The following is a 17,663-nucleotide window of genomic DNA, read 5'->3' on the forward strand; positions in this document are numbered from 1 at the left end:
TCGTGGCTGAGCTCGCGGAGCGGAAGAGTAAAAACCCAGCACCCCTAGCTTTGGCGAAAAAAAAAATAAAATATTCCAGACATTCTCTCTGTTTTTGTCTAAAGTGCGACGCTTCGGGTAGCGCGCAGATTTTGAGCTTTATAAATTGAAATGTCAGAAAAAGTTGAGGGAGCCTGACGGAGTGACTGACACAGCCAGATACTAGAGATTCTCTTTATTTCATTATTATTATATTTATCAAACTTTTCGCTATTCGAGGCTATGAATAATTCGGAAGGATTATCGCCCGGTCCGGTGATCAGCCCATAAGTATGCTATAGTTTTGTTCAGTTGACAGGCAAAGGCTCCTTTCAAAGGCAAACAAGGATGCCACAGTGTCCGTGGCCAGTATCTCAGTTTTAAATTGCTTGTCCCAGACCTGACATTACATAATCCAAGAGCCTGCACCTGATCCGGATGGCTCAGAAATGTTTAGCTAAATAAAAGCAATTGCATACGCAAGCATGTGGCATTGGCTGTTCGACTTGCATGCGTACATGCCTCGGAGGTAATTGCCATAAAATTCAATTACTAGGGACAATCTGCTCGGGACGAAAAAGCAAAAGACACTCGGCTCATATGGTAAAGAATTTTATTCAAAAAAGTTTCATCCTCTGCTTAACTTTATACAAATTATATCTTACGTAATACAAAAAATCATCATTTTATGCACTTAACTAATAGAGTTATCCGTTAATAGATAATCGTGTAAACTCATAACATTAATTGCCAGTTTATGAAAAATGGATGGACATATTAAGGAGACAAGAAATACAAAATAAATTATGATAAAATACTTTCGGTTGGTACACGTTTTCGGTGAATTTTTTCGCGGCTTAGATCTGTTTATTTTCCATTTCTAGATTAAATGCTTTGCTCTGGCAGCCTAAGTTGCAACGGTCGTTAATTTCGAGTATTCGAATCTATTCGAATCTATTCGGTCCAAAATGCTTGCGTAGAAATAATTTAGGGATCGTCTAATTAATTTTGCATATTTTTGCTTGCTTCTTGTCTTAAATGTACATTTAGCTTAATTGCGAGACATTTATGTAAATAATTGAGATTTCAAATGCTTTCCTTCTCATGCCTATGTGTATGTAAATTTAATTTATATATAGTTTGTTTTTGCAAATATTTATTTAGCTTTTTTAAGGTTTTTACTTCTTATTATTATTATTATTATTTTGTTTTTTTTTTGTAAATTTGATTTAATGTGTGGGCTGGGAGGGGGAATTGGGTGACATATTGCAGGAGAGTGTCTTGTGTCAAGATTTCTGTGCTGAGATTTAAGTTTGCTTTTACGTTTTAGGTTCACATTTCATTAGATTTTAGTACACACATTCAAGAAGTTTTTGAAAAACCACTTAAGACAAATTTTTTATTTGTTTTCTGTTTTTTTTTCACGTTCTTAATATCCATATAAAGTGTATGTTTATGTTGCATTGGGTTGTTGTTTATGTTGCTGTTTCTGTAACTGCTGCTCCTTCCTCTTGTGCTTAAATTTTTTATTTTGTTGCTGACAGCCTCACACGGTTTGATTTTGTGGGGCCGGATTATTTTTTGTTGTCGCCCCCCTTCTGCACATAGACTATTTCGGCGTACTCCGTCGCCTTGGCAAGTCCTTGCGGAGATGTTGCTGCGGTGTCTGCCCCGGCGGCTGGAGATGTTGCAAGCGCCGCAGATGCTGCTGTTGTTTCATTGGCGGGCTTTAGTACAAGTTCAGCATAGACGAGTTGTTTGTCTTGCTAGATTTGGGGGAAATATTTAAATTAAATTTATTAGTATTTGGCTTTTTAAGAGAAACCCTTCCGAGGAGTTTTATGTTCAAGGACGATTTAATAGGGGAAGTTTTCTATACCTTTTATTCTTTGTTTATTTCATTACTTAAATGTCCACACTGGTGAGGTGCTCTGCCAAACTATAGCCTTTATTTGCATTTATATACAAGAGTATTACAACAATAGTATTTATTTGCATGCGATTCGATTTGTTTGAACGGAAAAGAGCAGAAAAACGGCGTGAAAATTACAATGTAGAGTAGTTGCGATAATAGAGCAAAGGAAATCATAAACGAAAAATCATAGTAGTTTGCTGGAAGCTTGCATTCAAGGATACGGACTGGCTAAGCTTAGAAGGTAATTCACTCGCTCACAAGCACACAACAAAAAATACACACAGAGAAAAACCCTCTACGCCCTCCCTTGGGTGGTTCGCTTCTAAAAAATTATAAAAAGCACTTGGGGAGTCTTTGGAAAAAATTAGAAAACTGTTTGGAAATAAATCTGTTTAGGGTATTCAGTGACAAAAATGATTCGTTCTGTGTGCTCGAAAAAAGAAAGGCGGGAAACGGGTGGGTTGGAGAGACAGGTGGGGACTTTTTTTAATACCTTTGGTTCATTGTCATTCCCATCGATAGCATTATCCTGCTCGGCTCCCTCTACAATATTGGAGGTCTCCTGGTTATCCTTATCCTTGTTTTTCTTTGTATCCTTCTCGTTGAAGCGCTTCAGAATCGCAGCGGCGAAAGCCGGCAGTCTCTTGGCCTTCTTCTGCGGCTGTTCGTGTTGCTGCTGCTGCTGCTGGTCCTGCTCCCCGGTGTTGGTCATGTCCTCCGCCTCCCCGGCTGCCACGCCTCCGGCTCCCATGGTCGTGGTGGTGGCCGTTGTGGCTGTTGCAGTTGAGGTGGCTTTTATGTCGGCGCTTTCGGTGTCGCTGCTGCTTGTCGATTGTGAAATTGTTGGGAGGTTTTGGATGGGTTCATGATTTTGATTCTTGCTTTTTATATGAGAGTGTTGTGATTTCTTTTTTTTTTTTTTTTTTTTTTTTTTTTTGGTATTTTCTACTTATTACTGTGTCAAAATAATTGCCGTTGTGTGAAATTTTCTCCCCAGGTAAAAATAATAAAAGGTGGCCATAAAAGCAGGTGGGTTAGTTCGTGAGGTTGGCAGTTTTCTGGGGGAATTAGACGCGTCCTATCTGGCGGTTGTTAGTGGTAATTGCGTAATTGTTATTGCTGTTTGTATGTGTGTGTTCCTTTGCACCATTAAGCCCAAGTTGTGTTAGCAGAGGCAAATATTTGAAGACGGCAAAGTTTCGTAACTATTTAAGAATTTAAATTCCCACGTAGAGCTTCTTGAAACTCAAAGTTTTCCACCTAGAGTCCAATCCTTATTGCCCCTCTAATTGGACCAAACTAATTTTAAAACGATTGCAACCTAATCTAACATGAGGTTTAATTTACCTAATACCCTGAGAATTGGCCATATGGACGTATGGTATTAAATTCGGATTTGACCTTTATGGGTCCTTAGCCCACTCACCATCTCGCACACATTTTCCCCTTCATTTAACCCATGCTGACCAAGTAAATTGCTTTCGCCTGCCGAAATGAGTTTCATCTATATTCTATAAATATTTTTGGCTCATTTGAATGTCTGCCTGCTGTCTGGGCCAGTTCAACAAGTATCTGCTAGATACATTTACCTATCCTGCCATGTGTGTGTGTGTGTATCTGAGTAACTGTTTGTGTTTGAGTTTGTGGGAGTGTTCGTGCTCGTGTATGAATTGGTTTCTGGCCTGGCGTGCTAGTCTCTCATATATATGAAATGTTTATTGCATGAAACGCTGCTGTTGCTGTATTTTAATGATATTGCTTTTGTTATGGAAAATGTGGAAAATGCTGTACGGGGAAATTCCTTTTTGATACGCTCCTGCTTTGTTAGAGTTTCCTTTCAGGCTGGCAGTGAACTTTACATAATACCTTTACATTTCATAGAATTTATTCCCTTCACACAGTCCACACGCACAGTCACACACAGTCGTCGCAAACACCATTCGCAAAATAAACACAAACTCGTAAATAAAAGAAAAATCATCCCAATACGAACAGGGTTTTTTATTCTTGTTAATTAAATATTAAACATAATTTTTGTAAAGTAATAAAGGAAAAACAACTTGTATCAAAAGATCCTAACTACGGTAGTCGGTATTGTTTTTTAATATGTTTTTTATACTACATTTGATGCATATTTTTGTAGTCTGCAGACTGCACTTGAACCAAACTTAAATCGAGTCGATCGTAAAACGAAAACTAAGGAAAATAGCTCTTCTTAAAGTACAGTGTGCACTGATATGTATGAACACTTTTCGTTGCGCATGTCTGACTTGATGACTTCTTGTTCTACAGTGACTACAATAAATATTCCGCTTCATGCTTGACATGCAAACGCTCTCCACTAATACGTATTCGATAAAACTTAATTTCATGCCGACAACAATCTCAAAGATGTGAATCAGTTTTGTTGCATAGTTGCATACGTTTGCATATAGTATGTTTGGTTTTTGTTTTCGATGTGGGAGAAGGAAACTTTCATGAGTTGAAGCTTAAAACCTAATTTGGAGTCTGTTTCTGTGGCTAATTGGGTTGCAAGATACCTAACTTCCAGCCGTAACAACTGGTTATGTATTAGATTGTTATTTCAACGTCTTTGAGTCAGATTTAAGTATCGCTTTTAGTAATATTTCGTATTAAATTCTTTTTAAATTTAGGTGGCTGCTGCTGTTGCTCTCTTGCTTCCCAAAATGGCTGAAATGCTCCGGCCCTAATTCTGCTGCGCGCTGTTTCCTGTACCCAAAAAAAAGGAATAAATAAATATGAACGCCACACGCGCATACACACACACGTGCACACACGCTCAGATTTCCGTTTCCTGCGGCAGCTTCAGCGGCGTCGGCGAACTCACTGTCGCTGTGTTAGTGCTCGTCTGCGTGACACTTGTAGTTGCCGCCGTCACTTGTGGTTTCTGGGGCTTCGGTGGGGTAGCCGGCGCCTTGCTGGCCCTGCCCGAAAGGAGCATGGCCTGCTTCTCGATTAACTCGCGCTGATCCTTGGGTAGCCAGCGTGAAAATCGGGACTCGGGAATGCCCAGTTGGTTGCCCTTCTGCAGGAGATCTGCGTTCTCGTTTCCGTCATCCTTGTCGCTAGTCGTCGAGCTGCGGGAGTTGCGTCCCCCCGCCTGGCTCATCAGGATACTCTTCAGAGGACGGGTCGTGGGATTATAGACACTGCTCTCCCGATCCGTACCATACTCGAAGCTATCGTCTTCGTCGTGATGGCGTCTCTCCACCGAAAGACTGTCCCGAACGCTTCCATTTCCGTTTCCGTTTCCGGTGGCTCTGCCATTGCCATTCGCCTCGCGCAGTTTACTGGCGCCCAACAAGGTTATTCCATTAGGGGTCTCCAGAAGAGCCACGTTTTGGCCATGATTCTCCTGATTATGGCCCAGTTCGAGCTGCTTGTCGATCTGACTGAGGTTTTCAATTTGCATTTTACATTTTTTTTTTAAAAAGTTCATGGGAAAGTTTTTTGATTTTTTTCAACATTTTAGTCAGTGGTTTTAGGTTGATTGTTGGTGTTGTTTGAAGTTTGTTGTTTGTTGTCCATATGAAAGTAGTAGAAGAAGAAGACAAAACATAGCAAGAAGTTTGTTTCTGTTGCTTGTGGGGTTTCTTAAATATTTGATATTTATTTATTTTTTGTGATGCATTAGCAGAGTGGCTCTAAAACTATAGAGATGTTCGTTCGTTCTATGCTTTTTGTTGCTTCTAGAGTCTAGATTTTTGTACGTTTTTTTGCAGAATGACTTGGACGGCGACATTTTTGACGTTTTTAGTAAATGCGTGAGACAGAGCAAGATAACTTTATGATGTCAGAGGGTAAGATAGAGACAGAGCGGGCGAGATAGACAAAGACTGACAAACAAACATTATATTATTTTTTTGTACTTTTTCTTCTTTGCTGGTGGGCGGCGGGCGAGCTAGCAAAGTGGGCGTGTCAGAGCGACTAGCGAGCGTTTTAAAGTGAAAGTACAAGAGTGTGTACATGTGTATGTGGATGGGTGTGGGTGTGGGTGTGTGTGTGTGACAGCGTGGGAAGAATTTGTTGTTGATTTAATTTTAAATTTGGAATTTCAACTCAGTACTCCTTAAAGCATTAACATTTCTTCAGATACATGACGAAACACGAGACTGTTGTGGCAGGAGGTGTATGGTGTATGGTGTATTGTGTCTGTTGTGTGTTTGTGGGCTTAAATATACTTTAGATGGATTATATGCTTATATGAGAACCATTAACTAACCTAGGATGATAATGAGCTGCTTCTAAGGCTATGACAGAGATGATTGATTTTTCTAGGCGGTTAGTTTAAATACGAAAATTAAAGCCACTCGACGGGAGAGACACATGCAAGTAGACAAACAAACACACATCCGAACTACGCAATAATATTAGACTAAATCAGTAGAGTAATGGCTTGAAAGTGAAACAAATTAAGCAAACCAGATACCGTCAACGGGTTAGTTGTGGATCATCCATGGAGTGGGGAGTACTTTTAATGTCTATGGCCTGGCCCCGATTTCATGGCACTTTGAACTTATTTTGACATTTGTTAGGCAGGTGAAGGTGAGTGGTTGTACTTACGTTTCGTTTGTGGGCGTCTTGATGGATTTTCCTATGGGAGAAAATAAGAGAAAACGTTTTAAAACATATACCAAATATCATAGTTAAATTTTGATCATGGATTAATGGATTAAAGATGAGGGAAGCTGGATATTTGGAAGGCACCCGCCCACCCTAGACAACATCATCTTCATCATCGGATTACTGTTCACCTCCCAGACCAAAAAAATATATATTTCTTAAGTTTTTCATTTTATTTTTTTTTTTGTTTTTCACTTTACAAAAATACTAAAATTATAAGAGGAGCGAAAAAAAGCGGATAACTAATTAAAATATATCATAAACACATCCATTTAACTTTCTATTTTGTCACGCTTGCCAAGAATCAATCGATTGGTTTGCCAAAGTGCTACTCGAAATTAAAACAAATTGAAAATGCAAACTGCTGGCAGGTCGGATAGCTTAAATAAATAATGGACAAAAGTCAGATAAATACACTAAAGTTGAAAATTTTGATTTAAAATAATATTCGAGAGGGCAAGGTCAAATTTAAGGGATTCCAGATTCGCGGTTCACGAAAATTGGTCACTTAAAGATACTCGGCCTAAGTTAAGATTTTGTTGCTTTTAAATTATTTTTTAGTAGCATTATTTAAGTATTTCCCATTTATTGTGAGCTTTTTTGAGATTTCTGGTTCGTTTTTTAGAGAGCAGTATTTGAGAAACATTTGAACAAATGTGTGTGGGTGGTAAGGAGATATATGTCGTGTTGGTTGGTTTCTTTTCCATTTTGCTTTCAGCAAATTGGGCACACAGCAAAACTGGCCGAAAAGCCACGCCTTCTTTATCAGGGAGGCTTTATCAGGGGCGGCCTCAAAACGGCCTAAACGGACGTGTTTGGCGGCTTGGGAGCTTCGATGCTACTGCCGTTTAAATTGTGCTGGCTGCCATTTCCGGCGGCTATGACCGCCGCCGCCGTGGCCGCCGCACTCTTCTTCAGATCGGCCTTCTTTTGCGCCTCCAACTTGTCAGTGACGGGGGGCGTGGCCTCCTCCGACTGCTGGGTGGTATCGATATGCTCATCGCCATTATCGCGACCATCCAGTTCCTCATCGTCGTTCATTTCCGGATGGATCTGTGCCTCCGAATCGGGACCGATATCCGTGTTCAGAGTGGCGCCTGTAAAACAACAACAACAAGAACTAACATTTAGCTTTGTGTGCAGAAAGAGAGAGGTAGACAGGAAAGAAAGAGAGAGTGACAGAGGGTAGAAGACTTCTTCGATCTTGAAGACACCAATTTTCCATATTAGAGTTGAGGTTAGTCCATTTACCGGGAAGCTTATCAAGCGAAACTCTCGGGGAGTAGCAGAGTTATAGTTTTTACAAAGTTATAGTTAACATGAAAAGCATTTATTAATTTTAAAACATTTTTTGCTTGTATTTGTAGTATTTGCAAAACACTACTTTTTAGTGACCAATTTTCGTTTCGGGTGTTAGCTCTTCTTGTTGTTGTCATTTTTAGACACTTTGGCTCAAAGAGGGTTTTACAATTTGTTACTTATAGAACTAAGAAAGATATAACTAGTTCTTGGTTTATTTTTGTCATAGATTCCGAACACTTTTATACCATTTTATCTTTTGTTTTTAGTTAAGGGCTTCTTTAAATTAACTCCAACTTATACCCTGTATTTTTCTGAACCGCCTTTTTCAGTCTTTTTCCACTCACATGGCCCACATCGCAATTACGCTTCTCGTACCTCCCATTTTTCAAAGACCCTTTCCGGCAGCTATGTGTTTTTCCACCACAGCTCGCTGGCAAAGTCAAGTGAAATTTTTTTTTAATTAGATGAGCTTCTGGAGCCGCCACTCATCCTCTTTTCGGCGGGCTCCTTCTGCTAGGTTAACGCTAATTAAAATTTAAAAGCCGCACAATGTGCCGAAAGTTAACAACGGCTTGTGGTCCCCGAAAACCCAGAACATGTATGAATTGCAGGATGAGTGGCTGTGATGGGCTGAGAGTGGGTGGGTGGTCGGTGGGTCGGTGTGTGAGTGAATTGGGTGGATCGGGTGGATTGGAGAACCTAAAGCCAGAAATTGTTAGCATAGCTGATGATGGAACAATAGTGCCGGGTTGATAGTAATGATGATGATGATGATGTTGTTGTATGTTGTCTGAGAGGCCAATGATGATGTTTTCATCCACGAAATAAGCAAAATGGTGTGTATGCGGCACAACAACCCAACGTTTTTGGAATGTATTACTGCACTCTACTTACCGCCGAAACACCACCGGCCGGTGGCGCGAGCAAACAGAATCAGCAGGACGACCAGGACCAAAACGGCAACTGCCACAACAATGCCAACAATAGCGGCAACATCCAGGTTGCTGCTCGGCGGCTTGCTCGACGAGCTGATGCGCACCTTATAGTCGTTGAAGCCCAGCTCGTTGGAGGCCCTCAGGGTGTAGGTCTTGGTGGTGTCCTCCAGCGTCAGTCCGGCAATGGCCAGGGTCACGTTGTACTCGTCGTTGCCGAGGTATTGTGGCTCGTAGGCCGAGTACCGTCCGTCGCTGCGACCCTGTCCGATGATGGCTCCATCGATGGTCCACTCGATCTTGGGCTGTGGGCTGGCCCGGATGGTAATGTTCACGATGGCAGTGTGGTCCAGATACAGGCCGTAGACCGAGGCGTCTTCATACTGGTGGACAGGGGCATCTAAAAGGGACTCACATAAGATACTTTCTCTCTCAGATTTAGATCTCTCATCCCGGGTACTTACATCGCACATTGATGATGTAGGCGGCCTCCTGGGGCGGGACACTCTCCCGGTCGGTTTGGTGGTGCGAGCGGCAGACCAGCTTCCGGTTGCTGTCCTCGGAGGAGAGGGCCCACTGGATCTCCTGGACGGAGGTGGACAGCTCCACGTTATTGACGGTGTTGGTGAGGATCTCCAGCTGGCTGGTGCGCTTGTTGGCGGGCATGTTGTCGATGTACCAGGAGATGTTTGCCGGTGGGCGGCCATCACGGACGCTGCAACGGGCCTGGAAGGCAGTGCCCTCGTTGAAGAAACCATCGCGGTTGGGTTTGGTCATTAGTTCGATGATTGGTTGCTGGGGACGCACTAGAAAGGCAGGAGGAGAGTGTTATGATTACAAAATCCCTAACATTTTCAAGAGGGGATACTTACATGCCACCACCAAGTCAATGGTGCCGGACAGCTCCTCGCCCTCGACGCCCAGGCTGCACTTGACCTGGCCGTTGTTGCTGGCCTTGACCCGCTCGATGCTCACGCCGCACTGTCCGGCGTTCAGGCCGGCGCCGTAGTAGGTGAACCCGGGCGTCTTGCTCCACTCCGGGGAGAGGTTGAGGACGCGCTGCTCGCCGGGGATCTCGATGCGGCAGTAGTTGATGGCCCGGCCGTATCTGCAGAGCAGCTCGGTGCGATCGCCCTCGTTGAGGAGCGCTGTGTTGGGTTCCACATTCACCTGGGCCCAGGTGAGCGCATCTGTAAGATAGACAAAAGACGATTACGTTAGATGGGGTTGTGCAATGTGGATATCAGTATCTCATAACTGGTATCTGATATCTGACCAGGGTCTGTGTCTGCCAAAGCGGCACGTTCCACGGCAATCAGGCAGATGACTGTCGCATTTAGCAGACAGACACCTGCACGTTTGCATCTTTAAGATACGCATCGCATACGCCGAGATCTCGGTTGCAAACAATGCGGGTACATTTTCTCATTAAGTTTCAATTAAGTTATTCCCTGGCTTTTTGTGTTTGCACTCTCAGTGTGTTGAAACGCTTCCCACCCACAATGCAGCAGTTGCAGTGGCAGTTGCGAAAAGTTTTCGTAAAGTTCCATCCAACTGCAGTTGCCCGAAATTCTTTCTGGCATTTTCTATTTGCCAATTAAGACATTTGAGTAATTTTCTAAGTTTTGTATTAAACGTTTCATCCGAGAGTGGGTCTTCCGGCTTGTTTGCTTGTTTGCCTGTTTGTTTGACTTTGGCTATGGCTTTGGCGGTTGAGATAAAGCAAATATATGTGCCCATTGCCGGGGAGGATAATTTCTAATGAAATTTGGGCTTCGGATTGGAAAGATTTCGGCAAGTGCCTCGCATTTAATTCGAGTTAATTTTGAGTTGTGCGAGAGTTGAGAGAAAGTTTAAAAAGCTGTTGGGGATAAGTAGCAGAAGCTGAGTACTCGCTGGCAGGAAAGAATAATGGGCATTTAAGACGCTAACATTAGCAATTCTAGAGATCCAATGATGCCATTAAAATCATTTTTAAAACCTCTTTTATAGCTGATCTCTTTGTGGCCAACACTTTTGCAATTTCTGACATGTGAGCCGTCTAATTTCTGTAAATGAAAGCCACAAATTGCAAATTTGTGGCAACAACACGGGGCGGGGCACCCAACAGCTGCCAATCCCGGAGAAGGGGGGGCATTGTAAGAGGAGGTCCGTCTGCAGCTGGCCAAATGCGAATTGATTTCTTCCACCGAAGCCGCTGCGCTTTTCGGCCCCTGAGTGACGGGCCGGCCGGGTGAAGTTTTGTTTGGTCAGCCGGAAACTGCATGATTGCTGTTGGACGTCGGACGTTGGACGATGGACTTTGGATTTGCATGCGCCTTCATGGAAAAGCAGGTCAGCCAGCTGGCCGTGTAATCTGAAACTTTTCGACCGCCCCATGGAGATGTCGCTTAACTTTTGACAATTGAGTTGTGAGAGATTTTTTTGCGCAAGCGGACTTTTTGTTTCATTTTTTATTCACACTCGAATTTGTACCCTCTATAAAACCACTTAGGGATGTGAAAAAAACTAGAATCCCCGCCCCCATCGAGAACTTCTGCTGCAGCTTGGATTTCAGGAGTCAGCAAAAATCGCTTCACACTCCCCCGCAAATAAAAACGAGGATTGCAACAAACTGGGGATGTGGCCGGGAACTGGGACTGTGACTGGGACTGGGAATAAAAACAAAAGTAAAAGTCCACAAAAACGTTCAAGTCGAGTCTGGAGCTGAAGTTGGACAATGTCGCATTCACGGCTATGAAATCCTACGTTTCGGATTCGAGACGTTGTGTCGACATACGCTCGCTCCTCCTGAAATATCCATGTCCATGTGTTTATTCACCGCACAAATCTATTTTTTATCCATTCCTGTTGTCCAGTGATATTTATTTATTTAGCTGTGGCGAATATTTCGGTGGAATCCCCACTACACTCGACTTTCTTCTTATTTGGTGCCGTGTCTGCAGTTTTCAGTGCCGCCTTGTGGCACGAAGCGTCGTTGTCCGGTTCAGTGGCTGTGCCTCGCCGGAAACGCTTGCCCCAACTTGGAGTGAAGAGTGATTTTTATTTCGGTTTTTGCTTTGTGTGGCCCGTGTGTGGCCATTGAAATCATTTCGCTTCACTTTTCCCCTCTATAAATTGTACAAATAGATTTAATTTAATGCCCCTCGCTCGTCTCAATAAAAATCAACTCAGATTTGAGACTCCATATCCTGGCACGCTCCTCTGTTGTGGCTATTGTTTCCATTTTTTTGGCCACGTAAGCGTCTTTTGTGTAGAACGTGATTTTGACTATAATTTCTCGATTCGGGTATTTTGATTTCTGGTCGAGCGTTCTGCGGAGAAGTGCATCGTGTTACAGTGGGCTGGCTGCTTGGGCTATTTTTGTTTAATGCCTCGAAAAAGTCAACAAAGGATTAAGTTTAATATCTATATAATTCCGGTTACTCTATCCTCCATCCCATTGTTCCCATCAGCTCCTGGGATTGCCTAAAGAACTGACAAATACAATAGCCCGGTCAGCACCGCAAATTGGTATGCAATTTCCACAAAAAGAAAGGAAAAATCAAATGCCGTATGCAGTCATGTGGGCTTGTCTTGTATCTTTACTATTTTCCTCTCAGCTTATCATCCCGGCATCCCATTGTGCTCGTAATTTTCAATTTATCAGCATCGATTTATCAGCTATTGTGATACGGAGCTACCTGCATTTCGGGCAATTACAGAGCAACAAAAAAGATAATTATTGCTGATTTATAGCTGCCTTTCCATCGAGCCATCAGCTCCAGCTCCAGGTCTCTGCTGGCCCCAAAGTCAATGGGAGTTCAGCGGCGAGCGGCAAACTCGTTTTTGTTAACTTCTGTTGGCTTTTCTTTTCGGCCAAATCAGTATCTCGCGTGTGTGTGCAATTTCTTTTTACCTTTTCGGCTCTTCGTGGCTATTAATAATGATTGGTTGTTACATCAAATTGCCGTGTCGCGGCCTTTTACTTTTTTCCCGACCAATTTTCTATTTATTATTGGGATTATTTATGGCCTTTATCAATCATGTTTTATGTACAAATTTATTAAGCTTTTTTCGGCAGTTTTTTCTGATTTATGCAGCAGTGCAAAAGTGTTAGGAAACTGCCAAAATCACAGTGTTTCGAGCCGAAAGGAAAGTCGCTGGGAAAAGTGAGCGTGGCATTTGGCACACGTGGCACTTCACAGGTGGATTGCAGGCGAAAGTTTCCTAGGGCTATCCCCCCAATTTTCGATTAATTGCAAGGGGTGGTTGCTTTTCGTGAGTTTTCCTAAATGCGAGATTTAGATACGCCCTGGCCCCAAACCAAAGTGAAAGTTGGCCAAAATCCAGCTAAAGAATGCGAGGGACAGCGGCCATTGGCGCTGCAGCAGCTTCGCCCCCCGGGACACCTCGTCCAGCCAGCTCTTATAGAGAGGCACGTAGCTGAAGAACATGGGCTTCTTCTGGGTGCAGTTAACGGCGCCCAGGGCGATGCCGTAGGGGTTGCCGTCGCAGAACAAAGGACCCCCGAAGTCGGTGGGGCAGTAGGTCTTTGACCGGCAGCTGATGCACATGAGGTCCTCGTCTTCGGGATCGATCTCCTCGTGGTCCTCGGTGGAGTTCTTGCAGTCCGTGAGAGGTCGGAGCTGGACATCCGCGTAACGCACAGTATAAGTCGTGTTGAATCTGGGTCTCTAGATTCACATATACAGACATATTCAGTGATATATAAATCTAATTCATGCACCCACCCTGATGCCAAAGTTTCCGCCGACAGTCTTGCAATACCTGCCTACCTCCAGATCAGAGTTCCCCAGGGTAATTTTGGCTAAATGCTGATCATCGAACTTGAGGGTTTTCCTCAAATGTAGGACTGCTATGTCATCCCTTTTGTTCCTTTTGTAGAGCGGATAGACGTCTATTTCATCGATTCCCGAAATAATCTCCACGGGCTCTGGGCTTCCGAAGAACTGCGATCCCATGGCGGCCCTCATTCGGTTCGGCTTCATCTGGATTCCGTTCTTACTAAGGTGGAGGGAAGGATAAAGTCCTAAAGGTAGGTTTGGGCTTTAAACTGAATATACCAACTCGGTAACGCAGTGGGCCGCGGTCAGGATATGGCGGTTTGTAAGGAGGACACCGGTGCAGAAGTGGTTATCCCCCTTTTGGTGGACGTACCGCGCAGTGCGCAAGGATACCAGGAATGCACTCAGGTGGCTGTAGCCCGGCTTTTCCTGGGACTCGGTCACGTTTCCCATGACATATATTGGAAGTAGCATCAGCCATAGCAGCTGGATCAACGACATGTGTCTGTGTTGAGTCGATTTCGTGTACAGAGTGAGAGCTACAAATCAGGATTGCCTGGTATCTGGCCTGAATTATTTAGTTCGATGTTAATTTCATGGCATAAGTTATTAATAAGCTCATTACCTAACCGGGCATTCCAAACGCATTTCCAGTTTTTAGCTTCAAGTCAAGCGCACAAACATTTACATTATTTATGGCCTAATTCGAGTTTCCTCTTACAATGCAAACATCTACACTTGTTGTCCGATTACGGACACATTCGGTTGTTTACGGCAGGGAGTTATTCGAGGAGCCACTTGAATACCACTGCTGCTCCAGCTGTCAGTTAATTAATGCGAACTAGACAATGGTCGGGGAGCTACTCCTCCGCACGGCAGATTGCAACCTTCAGCCTGCAGCCTGCAGCCAGCATCCTGTAGTTGGCACTTAACTTTTCGATGAGCTTATGAGCGTCTTATTGTAATTACCAGACAATGCAGAGTCGAGTGGCAGATTCTGCAACTCGACGACCCACAGCGGCCCGTCAGGCCAAGTGAATGCCAAGTGCTTATTAAAGTCCGAAGAAATATTATCATAATTAATGCCCGGGCCAGAGAGTGCCAAGCGGACCGCAAAACTCTGCCAGCTGACCAGTTGAAATTAATGCCAAAATCGGTCTCAATATCCAGTCCTGGTGCGATGGACGGGGAGCGTTAAAGTTGGCACTGGACATGTGATAAATATTGCGGTCCATATTCCTCATAAATTCAAACAATACCAAAGCCCACTGTACGAAAATTGCAGCCAGCAATTTATATAATATATTCCGGGTTTTCTGGGTGTTCTGGGAGCCCTGGCTGTTTTGGGAGAAAGGAGGTGCGGTTGTGCAACATGTTTCTGGGAAAATTAATATGCGGCCGTCTGCCTGGGCAACTTGCTTTCTGGCCTTAACCCTTTAGGAAGCTTACGCTTAAGAAATTGTGACGATGACAGCGTCTGCCAAACTGGGGTAGACAGCACCAGTAACATATTCCAGGCCAGACGCAGGATGCCTAATTTAATGCAGAAAAAAGCGCACACGCAAGCAACAGACGTGGCAGCTGAAGCTCTTCGAGTCTGAGGACTCTGAACGGTGGAGCTGGAAGCAACCCTGTACCCTGTACCCCTGTAGCATACCCTGTGCGAAGTATAGCAAGGCGGCCCATAAGAGTCCTGTCAAAGCGAACTCAACATCGAACACTCCCGGCAACGCCCCCTAGAATACAAAGTTAACCGAAGAAGGCTCCCCTGCTGAGGACGCCTACAAACCAGCTGAAAACGAGGCGGAAACAGCAGGATCCGCAGTCAAGCGGAGTCTAAATTAACATAATTTTCATATACACGCGCCGAAAGTTGCAACCACACCTAAGTCCCGCCACCGCCAAAGGATCCCCGTCACAGGACCCACGCCCCGTCAAGCTGTGGCGGGGGAGTGCAGAGTAGCAGGCAGAACTACGAGACATATGAATGTCTTAAGCAAAGATAAAAAAATATCAAAGGGAGTCCCTTTTTTGGGGGAATGGGACAATGAGGGTCGCCCAAGCGAATGACAGTTATTAATATATACGCAGCGCAAAAAACTGTCTAGAACCTGGATGGGAGGAGCTGGAAATTGTTGCTGCCTATTTTTTGCGAATTTATTCAAGGCCCCTTGGACGGCCGCCAGGAGTGTCGCCTGCGATTTGCGAGACATTTATCAACCGGGCTGGAATTATGCAGACAGGCTGAAATTTCGCTTAGCCAAATCAGAATCAGAGACAGAATCAAAATCAACACCGCCAGGACAAAGGTAGATAAAGTCAAAGTCCTGGGCGAGGATCCGGGCGAGGCAGGAGGCCAGACGTCGCCGGTGCTCATAAAAAGTGTCTGCGAGTGGGTTTTAATTGTTTTTCCTTCCAGCACTGACATTTTCGCAGGATGCCAAGACAGGGCGCTTGTCTCGAGCCACAAAATAAATTGATCTGCGGTTTTGGTCTCATAATTTATGTGACTTTTTGGTGGGAAGTGGTCGGGCAGTGGGCGGAATGCGAAATTTGACAAATGGCTGGAAATCACAAAATGGCAGCTTCCTCCCGTTCTAAAAAATAAATAGAAAAGCCCGCCTTGTAAATGCTAACGAAAGTGACATTAATTTTGTGTTGCTGGCAACGAAATCAATTAATTATTGCGACTGTCAATTGTTTGCATAAATATAATATAGATGGAGGCTATTGATTTCCATTGGTGTTGGCAGGCCCCCGAGGAGATGCCTGAGTTGGTCTTTAATTCCAGGGAAAATTTAATGTGGGGAGAGCTTAGAACAATTCATGAAAATATTAAGAGAGTTCAAGCGAGTTACCTGAATAAATAAACAAACTTATTAGCGAAATGGTCGACTTTTAAAACGGTTTATTAAAGTCAGTCTATTAACACCACTGCATCAATCCATTTCACAATATTAAACCCTTTTTTCCCTTCTCGGTTCAATGCGCTTTTTCTCGCTTATGTTCGATATAAAAACACCATATGCGTGTCACTGTTTAATTGCATAATTAATATGCAAAACTAATTTGTATGCTAAATATGTTATTATTTACAATTCCTTGCTGCGTCTGTGCGAAATAAAATAATTTTATTTATTTGCACATAAGCCCGTTAAAAATAACCCGGCCGGACCATGGCTTTTCAGCTTAACTGTTTATTTTTTACGGTTGGCCGGGTTGGCCGAATGTGTCTTTGAACCCGCTCGGGGCTTTAAGCCCGCTTCCGCTTTCTATTTATACTTCGCACTGATCTGTTAAAGAGATATACTTGAAAGAGCGGCATCTAGGTTGCTGGAGGAGTGACTCACAAGCTTCTCAAACTGGTAAGGGGGGGAGCTTATTATTTTCGGTGCTAATTGTTTGTCAACGTTTTGGGCACGTCGGGAATGCCTTGCTAATTAAAGCATAAATTCTTGCTGACAATGGCAGAATGGAAAAGTTTCCAGCTAAAATACAACTTTTGGCTAACTTTGAAAAGTTGAACTTTTTGTCTTCTGCCCGGCCCGGCCCGGCCATCTGTTTGCTTTTCATCTTTAATTTAATTGCCTTGTGTGCATTTGCTGCACAGTTGACGAGGCTTTGAAAACAGTTTGGCAACTAAGCGCTTTTCATAAAAGACATAGCCAGCAAAACAACAACAGCCAGCAGCCCGAGTGCAACATTTGTCGCCGTCCCTGACTCCGTTCCATTCACATGCAAATGTGTGAGAGACTCGTTGGTAAGTGGGAAACATGTTTTCACAGACCAGCAACTGAAAACTCCGGCCCCAAGGCTGAGAGTGGCTCGAGCTGCATCGTTAGATCTACCAAATGGTGGCTGGAAGACGTGGCACGTCTCAGCCAAGGTTAGCCGGTTCAGCTCCCATACTTAAAGCTTCTGGCGTTTTCCATTGACCGATCCATGGCTTTAACTTTTCACATTTGCTTTTTTTAAGCCCAGGCCCGGCTTACTCTATTAATTTTAAATGGCAGGCGGGCAAAAAACGAATCACTTTTGGTAATTAAAGTTTATTTATAATATTTC

General features: G+C 43.7%; 2 protein-coding genes across 7 annotated transcripts in view; both read right to left on the minus strand.

The window, feature by feature from the left end:
- Positions 1–614: 614 nt before the first annotated feature.
- LOC6497868 (fasciclin-3) overlaps positions 615–17,663 on the minus strand; it is a 67,342-nt gene continuing 50,293 nt past the window's right edge. Inside the window, exons 2-7 of one of the 5 annotated variants that reach the window (XM_001961571.4) lie at positions 9,684–10,001; positions 9,276–9,617; positions 8,774–9,211; positions 6,518–6,548; positions 2,427–2,754; positions 615–1,784 (exon numbers count right to left, since the gene is read on the minus strand). In XM_001961571.4, coding sequence (XP_001961607.2) covers positions 1,593–1,784; positions 2,427–2,754; positions 6,518–6,548; positions 8,774–9,211; positions 9,276–9,617; positions 9,684–10,001 — 1,649 coding nt within the window. In that variant the 3' untranslated portion in view covers positions 615–1,592. Of the gene's footprint in view, positions 1,785–1,864; positions 1,965–2,426; positions 2,755–3,894; positions 5,347–6,517; positions 6,549–7,031; positions 7,675–8,773; positions 9,212–9,275; positions 9,618–9,683; positions 10,002–17,663 lie in introns of those variants that run through there. The other 4 variants (XM_044716455.1, XM_014906373.3, XM_014906372.3 and 1 more) reach the window with 4 other exon arrangements.
- Positions 12,835–14,186, minus strand: LOC26514004 (serine protease ami). 2 transcript variants are annotated; one of them, XM_014906798.3, is made up of 3 exons: positions 13,882–14,186; positions 13,545–13,818; positions 12,835–13,487 (listed from the first exon to the last, which is right to left on the minus strand). In XM_014906798.3, the coding sequence occupies exons 1-3, from the start codon at positions 14,097–14,099 to the stop codon at positions 13,095–13,097; spliced, it is 885 nt and encodes a 294-aa protein (XP_014762284.1). In that variant the 5' UTR covers positions 14,100–14,186; the 3' UTR covers positions 12,835–13,094. The 2 variants fall into 2 exon arrangements, with proteins under 2 accessions (XP_014762284.1, XP_014762285.1); XM_014906799.3 differs by having other exon boundaries at positions 13,878–13,991.

The sequence above is a fragment of the Drosophila ananassae genome, chromosome 3R (assembly GCF_017639315.1).
Source record: "Drosophila ananassae strain 14024-0371.13 chromosome 3R, ASM1763931v2, whole genome shotgun sequence".
Lineage (NCBI taxonomy): Eukaryota > Metazoa > Arthropoda > Insecta > Diptera > Drosophilidae > Drosophila > Drosophila ananassae.